The sequence below is a fragment of the Ruditapes philippinarum genome, unplaced genomic scaffold (assembly GCF_026571515.1).
Source record: "Ruditapes philippinarum isolate M1 unplaced genomic scaffold, ASM2657151v2 ctg21332_1_1_1_1, whole genome shotgun sequence".
Taxonomy (NCBI): Eukaryota; Metazoa; Mollusca; class Bivalvia; order Venerida; family Veneridae; genus Ruditapes; species Ruditapes philippinarum.
Window position 1 is genome coordinate 1 of NW_026855686.1, and position 12048 is coordinate 12048.

At 33.2% G+C, this 12048-nt stretch overlaps 1 protein-coding gene across 1 annotated transcript; it reads left to right on the plus strand.

Moving 5' to 3' along the window:
* The first annotated feature begins 329 nt into the window (after positions 1-329).
* On the plus strand, positions 330-9519 carry LOC132744097 (uncharacterized). The gene is made up of 3 exons (XM_060732712.1): positions 330-403; positions 2551-2763; positions 7311-9519. Exons 1-3 carry the CDS (start codon positions 370-372, stop codon positions 8162-8164), a joined length of 1101 nt encoding a protein of 366 aa, XP_060588695.1. The 5' UTR covers positions 330-369; the 3' UTR covers positions 8165-9519.
* Positions 9520-12048: the final 2529 nt, after the last annotated feature.

Consider the following 12048-nt stretch of genomic DNA (forward strand, 5'->3'; position numbering starts at 1 on the left):
AAAAAGTTTTTGCATTTATCAAATGTCTTATAAATTAAAGATTGAGTGTTTTTATTAAGTTGTAGTTTTTGTTACATCTTGAAAAAAGCACTTATCTAAATAGCGATTGATAGATATATAAATTATAATGGATTATCAATTAAAATATCATAATTGTTTGTGTGCCATCAATCAATCAATCAATATACTAAAATTTTTAACGATTTTAAGCATAAAAATTCCCTTTTTGCATAAAAAAAACTGTAATTAAAAAGGACTGAAACGTCTCGCGGAAAAGGGCCGAAACGTTTTTTGGGCCGATTTTTGCACAGGGTCCGAATAGTTTGGGGCCGAAATGTCCTGTTTGCGTGTAGTATCACCCTTTGTTAGATGAAATTTACAGTACGGTGCCAGGAAAAAAATAGTAGGTCTATTTTAGATAATACAGCTTGTTAACAATATATCTTTTCTTTTGTATTTTTAAAATCGTATTCGCATAGATAACCGCCTTTTCTTTAAAATAAATACAAGACCCAATTATTTGCGCGATTATTAGGTGATACCGCTTTGTCAGCCATGTTTGTGTCCAAAGTGAAAGTAGGCCAAAATTCATATAACAACAAAGCTCACAGTGTAAAATGTAAACCATTTGAAAGTTCAATGACAACAATAAGAAAATTTCCCTTGAATGTGCTACATTTCTGAAGACCAAGTACAATCTGTTGCAAAGTTTTATGCACATTTCATGGGTAGACAGACGTTTCACTATTGAGACAGTTCACACCAAGACGGTTCACACCAAGACGTTTCACTCCCTTTTTATACCAAAATTATTTTGATACTTATGATATACTAAAATAGACCAAAAATATTGAACTATATTGAATTGAACTAAAGTAGACCTTAAATTAGATAAAAATAAATAAAAAGGGGGATTTCACTTTTTTGTCTATGACTTTAAACTCAGCACTTTAAGTTCTATCATTTCAGTTATCTTATCTTCTTCATTGTTGTTTTGAAATAAAGGTGATTTCCTATACTTTGATCCATATGTGCAATTATCACATTATTTCACTTAATGAAAAAGCATTTTTGATTAAATTAATACTTTAATATAACTAACTAATTGATCTTTTGTAAACATGGACTCAGTAGGCAATTTTAATTTATTTAAAGCATACCAATCTTGTGACAGCAATTAACTTTGAGAAAAGTGGTTTTTTTGTTGTTAATTTTAAACATGGGTTAAAAAATATTAAATTATTTAAAGCTTAAGTTTAGTGCTTTTGTGATATATGTCAAAATTTCGATCAGAAATATCTTTAAATTAAATTAGAAGCATTGGGATTTTTTTCAATATTTGTCATGTATAATCATTTTTGTGACTAAAATTCATTATTATATAAACAAAACTTATGGAGAAGTTTCATTGTTTAAATTGGCTGTTTTCAAAAAATATTTAAATGGTCCAATAAACCACTGATTAGTAAACTGTTGATGCTTTAAGTGCAGTGTTTATACAACTGATTTAATAGTGGTATCAAACTGTTAGTTGATTGTCTCAGTGTTTATTTTAACTAATTAGGCGATGAGATAACACCACAATTACTTAAATTTGTTTAATGGCTACTGTTTAATAAATTGATGAAGAAAATAATTAAAAAAAAAATTTATACACATTTTTCGCATTTCATTGTTTAAGACTTACAAAAAATAATCATTATATCCATTATAATGAAAATAATCATTATATAATATATTTAATATATTGATATTTTCTATTATTTGAATAATATCAGATACTTTAGTTTACTGTTATTGATTTCAATATTTAAATTGATACTTACAATATGTCTTTGTTGTTCTTTCTATGTTATTCTATTATTTTTTTTATTTACTATAAACAGAATTTTCTCATGTTGTTACACTTATAATAAAAGTGATACTTCAGAAATTTGTCTTTCATTTACACCTCTAATCACTCAACCCATAATTAAATGAGTGATCTTCGAATAATTCGTATTAACAATACCATTGAAATCACAAATGAAAAATTAAATTGAATTTCCTTTATACACTGTTTTATATTAATGAAATTTAAATTTAGTGTTTCCTAGTAAACATCTCTTAAAAATTGGGAGTTAAACGTCCATACAATTGACAAAATGGGAGTGAAACGTCTAGGTGTGAACCGTCTTGGTAGCGAAACGTCTAAATAGTGAAACGTCTTGGGAGTGAAACGTCTGACATTCCATTTCATGAATGGCAAAATCCAGTTTTAAGTCTGTTTTATGAGCTTTGTTGCAGTGGCGGATTCAGGCCCGGGCTTCAGGGCTGCAGCCCCCCAGCTGGGCCCAAAAATACAGTTGTTATATGAATTTTGGCCTACTTTCACTTTGGACCCACTTAGTGAAAACAAACATAGCTGACAAAGCGGAATCACCTTAAAAGATTGGGAAATTTAGAGGAGTTTCCATTTTTCTGTACAAACATTGTAGAACCATTACTGTAGGCCTACGCTAGCGCGCTATGTACGAAGTTCATTAATTTTTATGTTGAAATTTCGTACAGTCATGATTAACCAGATTGAAAGTGGCGAAGAAGATGAAGAAATGAAGAGCTATGACTTCACGATGAAGACTTGGCGGGATGATGTCACTTTCCTCGTGGAAGACCAGCGTTTTTATGCCACTAAGGCCATATTAGCCATAGCCTCGTCCGTGTTTGAAGCAATGTTTGGAACAAACTTCAGAGAAAGTGAAGTAAAAGAAATACCTTTACCAGGTAAATAAAATTTTACAATAAAATTAATTTCATATAGATCTACCATGGTTTCCTTAGCCTCTAGCTCAGTCATCCGGCCATTGCAAAGGCGACATATAGGGGTTACTTTTGACGGCATCAGCGTCGTAGTCGGCGTCCCCTATAACTCAGTCACTATAAGTCGGATTGACTTCAAACTTGGTATGCATCTTTCAATAACCCGAAGGACTGGTACTCTGCTCTTCTTAATTTTTGAATAATTGCCCTTTGTAAATTTGGTACTCTGCACTTCTTATTTTTTGAATAATTGCCCTTTGTAAATTTTCATACTTTAATTTTGTTCGGGCCATTTCTCTTCAACCATAAAAGCTATGGACTTGAAACTTCATAGGATGATAGATCTCATTAAGAAGAAATGCAGTGCACAAGAACCGGTAGAGTCTACTTTGCATTTTTTATTTTTTTAGTTATTGCCCTTTGTTAATTTTCATACTTTATTTTTGTCCGGGCCATTTCTCCAAAAGTATATAAAGCTATGGACTTGAAACTTCATAGGAAGATATATCTCATTAAGAAGAAGTGCAGTGCACAAGAACCGGTACTCTGCATTTCTTATTTTTTTGAGTTATTGCCCTTTGTTAATTTTCATACTTTATTTTTGTCCAGGTTATTTCTCCTCAAGTATGAAAGCTATGAACATGAAACTTCATAGGATGATAAATCTCATTAAGAAAAAGTGCAGTGTACAAGAAGCGGTACTCTGCATTTCTTATTTTTGAGTTATTACCCTTTATTAATTTTCATTCTTTATTTTTGTCCAGGCCATTTCTCATAAATTATAAAAGATATGGACTTGAAACTTCATAGAATGATAGATAGAATGATAAGAATTGCAGTGCACAGAAACTGCTGCTCTGCACTTCTTATTTTTTGAGTTATTGCCCTTTAATTTTCATATTTCATTTTTGTCCTGGCCATTTCTCCTAAACTATCATGTTCACAAGGCGACACATCAAACTTGCGGAGTTCTAGTTTAGCAGAAGGGTATCTATTTGGAAGACAGACAAAACCCCACCAGTTAAAACTCCACACAAATTTTATAGAGTGGACAAAACCCCACACCTAAATTTTACAGAGTGGACAAAACCCCACACAAATTTTATAGAGTGGACAAAACCCCACACAAATTTTATAGAGTGGACAAAACCCCACACAAATTTTATAGAGTGGACAAAACCCCACACCTAAATTTTACAGAGTGGACAAAACCCCACACTTACTAATTATTGGGCAAGATTTGATGAATATATATAATATACACATTTTTTTCACATTTTTTTATTTCAATATAACATGTGTGTAATATAAGAAATTTTTTTTTTATTAACAATGCATGTACATCTTGCATGTGCAATTTGCAAAAAATGGTGTTACAAACTGTACACAAAAAACTTAATTCAAACCCTTGAAGAACAAAACAGATTATTTATTGATGTTTTGATTGCAAAAAAGGTTTTACAAATCCCTGAAGAATAAAACATGATTGATAATTCTAGCATATAGCATTTATTTCAATAATAATTTCGTAATAACGAGAATAAAGGCGTTATAACGCGAAATAAAAGGCGTAATAACGCGAATCAAAAGGCGTAGTAACGCGAATAAAGGCGTTGTAACGCGAACCAAAAGGCGTACTAACGCAAATTAAAACGCATTATAATGCCAATTTAATACCATATTTATACTAATCAAATGGCCTGGTAACGCGAGAAAGCAAGACCAATATTGATCTGAATTTATTGCTCAAGATATAAACTCGTATAGAATAATATAATTTACATTTACAATAACTAACATTCCATTTGCGCAGTAATAATGCAAACTATTTGTCATAATGAAGACTCTTTAATATTTGCCAATTTAAGGTGTCTTGGTGCCTTATAGGTCCATTGGACTGGACGTAAATACAGTTAATCTGAATTCACATGTATCACATATTGATTTTACACATGCCACTATAGTTAATGAATTTCTTTTCTTTTCTTATCTTATCTTATCTTATATCTTATATCTTATCTTATATGTGCGTCATATGTTCAATTATCTTCGGATATATCCTATTTGATTACCTAATATAACATCTAGTATCTTCTAATTATGTGAATGCCATTCCTAATTAAGCTATAGGTAATAGGCCTGAGGACGTATCCGTACAGAATTGAAAATAAAACGTTCTTATTGATCGATTTATATAGATCAAATTGTTCTTCCTATCTTACATTACTAGGCCACTGTTTGGAATCTATATGGTATTAAATTAGCATTATAACGCCTTTTGTTTTGCGTTATTATGCCTTTTGGTTCGCGTTATTACGCCTTTTGTTTCGCGTTATAACGCCTTTTGATTCGCGTTATAACGCTTTTATTCGCGTTATAATGCCTTTTGATTCGCGCTATAACGCCTTTATTCGCGTTACTACGCCTTTTGTTTCGCGTTATAACGCCTTTATTTGCGTTAGTACGCCTTTTGTTTTGCGTTAACACGCCTTTATTGACGTCTTTACGCCTTTTGATTCGCGTTAAAACGCGAATAAAGGCGTGACTTCGCCTATTGATTCGCGTTATAATGCCTTTATTCGCGTAAGCATGCCTTTGATTCGCGTTATAACGCCTTTATTCGCATTATATCGCCTTTTGATTCGCGTAATAACGCCTTTATTCGCTTTATTACGCCTTTTGATTCGCATAATAACGCCTTTATTCGCGTTATTACGCCTTTTGTTTCGCGTCATAACGCCTTTATTCGCGTTAGTACGCCTTTTGTTTCGCGTTAACACGCCTTTATTGACGTCTATACGCCTTTTGATTTGTGTAATAACGCGAATAAAGGCGTGACTTCGCCTATTGATTCGCGTTATAATGCCTTTATTCGCGTAAGTACGCCTTTGATTTGCGTTATAACGCCTTTATTCGCATTATATCGCCTTTTGATTCGCGTAATAACGCCTTTATTCGCTTTATTACGCCTTTTGATTCGCGTAATAACGCCTTTATTCGCGTTATTATGCCTTTTGATTCGCGTTATAACGCCTTTATTCGCATTAGTACGCCTTTTGATTTGCGTAATTACGCCTTTGGATTCGCGTTATAACGCGAATTAAGGCGTTATCACGCCTTTTAATTTGTGTTATTATGCCTTTATTCGCGTTATTACGCCTTTAAGATAACGCCTTTTGATTAGCATAATTACGACTTTGCCTTGCGTTATAACGCGAATCTTTTAATTCGCGTTATAACGCCTTTATTTGCGTTATTGCGCCTTTTGATTCTCGTAATTACGCCTTTATTCGCGTTATTATGCCTTTGAATTGGCGTTATAACGCCTTTATTCGCGTAACTTCGCCTTTATTTGCGTTGCTAAGCTTTTTTTCGCGTTATTATGCCTTTTGATTTGCGTAATTACGCCTTTTAATTCGTGTAATATCGCCTTTAATCGCGTTATTACGCCTTTATTCGCGTAATAACGCCTTTGCATTTTTATTTTTTATTTCATTTGACACTATTAGGCTTTCGTAATATACAATGTATTTATGTACTATATTTAAGTGCTAGGTACACCAGTTACCAAAAATAGCCCCATCTTAGGGGAAACTAAAGCTAAATAGAAAAACCTTTGAACATCATCTCCCACTGAAATATGCATTCTTAGGTAGTCTTTTATCAAGTTTGCTCATATCAATTTGATTGGCCCCTTTTAGGGGCCGCTAAAGCTAGAAATAGAAAAGCCTTTAAACGTCTGGTTCTACAGAACTGATTGATGGATGATCATCAAACTTTGTCTGTAGCATTCTTATGTAGTTTTTTTATCTTTAAATGAAAGCAGTTGTTTCTGGTGGGCAACTGAGGGCCCTTGTTTATATTATATGACTGTCTCTAGGCTTTTGGAGGGCACTGTATTTCCCCTATCTTTGGATAAAAATGTTACTTACCGTATTATATAATTAATTTTTTTTTATTGAGAGTTTCCAGTATACAAAAAGGAAAACAAACAGACAAAAAAGAAGAAGAAAAGAAACAAAAAAAAGGCTCCGCCTCCCATATTCTATAATGTCAGCCTAATCGCCAGCAGTGTAGAACCGCCCAATCAGATACAAAAAAAGGATGTGAGTGTGTGTACTGGAAGGCGATAGTCTACAATGCGATAACGCGATGGTGACAAAACGATAGTGCAATGACGACAGTGCGATAACGAGTGTGAAAATGCGATGACAACAGTGCGATAACACGTTGGCGACAGTTACGATACCGCGATAGCGACAACTATCGATCGTATTGTTGCCATCACACAATGGTACTGTCGTCATCGCGTTTTTCCACTGCCATTATCGATTGTCACCATGGCATTATTGTACTGTCTTTATCGCATTAAAGCCATCGTACTATCACATTGTTGTCAAGGCACTGTCGCATTGTCATCCTCTAGATTATAAAGTATAACCACGATGGCCCTGATGGTTTTCCTTACATTTAGCAGTCCTAGTTAATGTACTCGTATTTTTATTTTGTAGGTAAGAAATCTGAAGACTTCAACGAGTTTCTTCATTGCATGTATCCTAACACACAAAAGAAGATAGACGCTAATAATGTGTACAAGATCTTACCATTGGCAGATGAATATAATGTCAAGTCATTGGTGAAAAAATGCCAAAGATATCTCAATTTCCGTTTAACGAATGAACGGGCTTCTATAAAAGAAGTTGTGCATTGCCACAGTTTGGCTACCAAACATAATTTTCAGGGCCTTCGGGATGTTTGTGCATCCCGTCTATCCGATATTGGACTGAAAGAAATACAACCCACAGGTCTAAAGGACACTGAAACACTGCTCGAACTCCATAAAGATATCTTAAAGAAACAAGGAGAATTGTTGGATTCAGCTCGAACAGAATTGGTGAAAATATATATGCATAAAGATCTAACACAGGAAACTGCATCAGCACATGACCTTACGAGTAGCAAAGGGGCTATGATAGCGTTTTCACCATGCCTAGACCTTACAAAAGAGGACTTGAAAAGGAGCAAACCTGTGTCTGTATGGGATATTACATTTGAGGTTGTTGTCAAGGTTTTTAATAGAAATAATGTTGATTGTCTTTCAGTTTTATTGTCAAGCACTTTTCCTGAAACAGAAGAAAGCTTGGCATGTATTGTTGATGCAAAATTCCAGTTGAGGTATATGGGGGAAGATGATTTTGAGCATAAATGTTCAACGATAAAAAAGGAATTTTCGAAAAATGCTAAGTTTTCTCATGGGACCCGTTTGAAACTGCCAGAGCTTATTAGTTATGGGTATATTGTTGATAACAAAATTGATTGTGTTGTTTATTTCATGGTTCAGAAGCCTTTTGTGAAGGATCAGTGATTTAACAATAGAGAAGACATAAGATAATTAACATGTTGTCGAAAATATTAATACATGCTGTGAAGGAGACAAAAGACTTTTAATGGTGCATTTATACCAATTTAATGATTTATAGCTCAATGAGATTTATTTTTTATATAGTGTATGACTGTATCAGTTAAAATAATTTTGTTAATTATATCTTTATGCATTCTTTGAAAGATTATACTGCAAATTAAAAATTCAGAACCACAAAAGAATCTTAAAAAGTGACGTTTGAGCCGAAAATACATACTTACGAAAATACCTTAAATCGCCTTGTAAAGTGAAATTAAGACCGGATCTACAAAAACGAGATTTATCTTTGATATAATGTTTTAAAAGCGTAATTTTGTTGCTATTAAATGATTTGTATGAATGAAATGTTTTGTAATGAAATATTAGACGTTTGTGCGGTAAATATGCTAAATATGCCCCAAAAAGTATAGAAAGAACGTCTCTGTGTACTGATAAGCCCGCCTCTGGCTAGCCTCTGCACGTATATATGTTTATATTGCAGTTATTGTTATCCCCCGCCATGGAATTGGGAGGGGGGGTATAGTTTTGGCGTTTTCCGTCCGTCCGTTCTTTCGTCCGTCCGTCCTACCGCACTCACAGGAGAGTAATTATGTGGCTAGAGGGACAATAGGTAACTGTTCTTTCTCTTTGATGTCATTCATTCCGTAATACTTTTATGTGGCTATTTTCTTTTGTGTGGCTAAAAAGAACAATAGAGAGAACAATAGAGAATCCACATAATTACTGTCCTGTGAGAACGTCCGTCTGTCCATCCATCCGTCCGTCCGAATTTCGTTTCCGGACTTGTTCTCTGCAACTTCTGGCTGGAATTCAACAAAACTTTATGGGAACCTTAAAATATCAAGACGGGAAGAGCATATCGTCGGCTTGTTCCCGTCCGACACTTTAACTCAGAGTTATGGCCCTTGATTAGTTATGCAGTATGCATATAGATATAGAGTAAAAATCATTTCCACGCTACTTCTCTGCAACTACTGGCTGGAATTCAACAAAACTTTACGGGAACCTTCAATACCAAGAGGAGATGGGCATATCGTCCCCTTGTTCCGGTCAGACACTTTAACTTAGATTTATTGCCCTTGATAACTTATGCAGTATACAACTAGATCAATAATTGTTTCCGTGCTACTTCTCTGTAACAAGTGGCTGGAATTCAATGAAACTTTATGGGATACCCATATAGTAGCCTTGTTCCGGTCAGACACTTATAACTCAGATTTATGGCCCTTGATTAGCCATGCAGTATGCATACATCTCATTGGGGGGATACTAATCGACGGTCTCCGGTCTTCGACGGTCCCCGGTCTCCAAAGACCGTCGAAGACCGTCAATTGTAGGAGACCGTCGATTAGTAGGTTATTACACAAATCGACGGTCTCCAGATTATATACGTAATTAAATTTGAAAGACAGATTGACAAATAGGCAATAAAACTATTATTTTCAGTGGTTAATTTCAATAGTTTAGAATGATAAACGGGCATTTTTTAATGCAAAAATTACAGTAATATTAAAAAAAAATGAAATGTTTTGATGATTATTAATATATTAATAGAATTTAGATGTTGTGTTAATTCAGTTATAATTGAAAAATGATCAATTAATTGTCTTAATGAAATAAATACATTTTTGACTTAATATACATAAAGTTATTCACAACAAAAGACCGTCGACGGTAGAACCGTCGATTAAAAGGGTTATTATACGAGATTTATTACATAATATGAATTGCGAAAAAGTGAAAGACTGTTTTAAAATAAATTTTGCAAAAGTTACAAAAAAATATTTCAGAAATTTATTAAAATTGATTTCTTTATAGAACATTTTTTTGTTTTAAAAATCTGTCTGGAATAAAAATTTAACACATAAAAAGCTGTTAATATAAGGTCCTACTTTTTACTTGAATGCAAAGAAAAACCATCTTTAAAATAATCAAACATGTTGAATTGGCAAATGAAAAAGGCAAAATAATGGTTAAGGAAATATACAAAATGCATTTATATACAAACAAGAAATATACTTAAAGACAATGTAAAATTAAACCAGCTAATGTGAAGAAAAAAGACATTGCGCCTGTCACTCAAGCTGGCAGGGGTCATAGAGATAAGCTAATCAGCGATCGTTATCAGTTTCACACTAAGATGCGTAAGTCCACAATTTTCCTTAGACAAAATACTTGTCTAAGACAATGGTGCAGAAGTAATTTAGAATGAAATTATTTTAATTTTCTTTCCATTTAAAGCTATTAATCGGTATATTAATAAAGGTACCAAATATAATGATAGATCGAGTAAGTTAGTTTATTTATTATACAAAAGTCAATAAATATCTACAAATGGAAATAATACGTTCTGTATGCATTGAAAAAGGAAAAAGGTTAAAACAAATCCACATTTTTATTACCGTTCTATCTGTTCATAATCACATTAAATATTATAAGGTCCCAAACTTTAAAGAAGATTTGACATTTTTTCGTTTATAACGTATAGCGTCAATAAAAACGCAGCCGTAAAAAATGTAATGAGTAAATACAATGAACAAATGGGTGAAACTATCTAACCTGAATATTTCTATAAAAGTTAAATAAATTAAGGATAAATTATTCGAAGAGATCTGCTTAATACAATAACATCATCTGATGTATGTTAAGGAAATTTCTGCTATAATAGATATTAATCAGGAATACCATTAATCAGCAGCGTTTAATTGGGCAGATGTCACTGGGTCATAAATAGTTGTTAGAGTATGTTACCGCAATTTGTGTGTTATGCAATAATCTAGCGTGAAACGTAGCTAGGGGCCTGAGAGAGATCAGTCGATTAATGATCAGAACAGAACGTATACAATACATGTATCTTGTTAATTCAACATTAAATTAAATACACGCAATGATAAGGACGTGATAAGCAAACATGTTTTCAGTGTTTCACAGCTAGAGAATGAATAAATTATCATAATTGAAAGTTGGCGTTTAAAGAACCAGCACGTTATATGAACATAATAATAACGTTTAATATGTCTAGTTCGCAATTCTTTATAAGCTTTACATTTAAGTACAAAATGAAATTCATCTTTAATTTCGTTGATACCACATACTTTGCAGATACGTTCCTGTCTCTCCAACCTATTCCGGCCGTACCTGGCAGATTCATGGAATTATGACACTTCGTCTTCAAACAATTTATTGCCCTGATAATAATGTTTAAACATTTTTTTTAAACTTATTAGTTATTTACAAATCAGAAAAAAATGACATCAATAAATAAACTATCGTTTTAGAGAAAACGCTTATTTGTCGGCTACATAAATTAATACCACGAGACCGTCGATTTGTATGGTAACCGACTATAAAACTACTGTTGACTATAATCGACGGTCTTTCCTGTTGACGGTCTTCGACGGTCTTACACAATTGTGTGCAAACTTACAAATTAACATTTTTTATGTTAAAATAATTGTGAGTATACCACTATAACTGATACAAATGATAACCTTATCGATGAAGTTGATATTAAAAAAAATTAATAAAATAATACAATCATATATTCAAAAGGGAAAAAACTGGAAAAATAATGATCTATCGATCAATTGACAGTCATCAAAAAAAATCATAATAATTATGTTTTATCTTCCTTTTTAAGGAAAATAGTAGTATAGGCGCCGGTTTGGGGGCACGACTGCGCATGCGCGGCGCCATATTGGATTCTATTTTTAGAATGACATTATCGTTCTATTTTTAGAATGACATAATCGTTCTATTTTTAGAATGACATCATCGTTCTATTTTTAATCTCCCGGAAGTATACGGAGCTGACTTGTATACCCGAT

Excerpts from the sequence above, each read along its gene's own strand:
- LOC132744097 (XM_060732712.1), top strand. The coding sequence starts at position 370 with ATGAAATTTACAGTACGGTGCCAGGAAAAAAATA. Across the intron at positions 404-2,550 it reads ACGGTGCCAGGAAAAAAATA|TCATGATTAACCAGATTGAA; the intron begins GTAGGTCTATTT and ends AATTTCGTACAG. Across the intron at positions 2,764-7,310 it reads AAAAGAAATACCTTTACCAG|GTAAGAAATCTGAAGACTTC; the intron begins GTAAATAAAATT and ends TTTATTTTGTAG.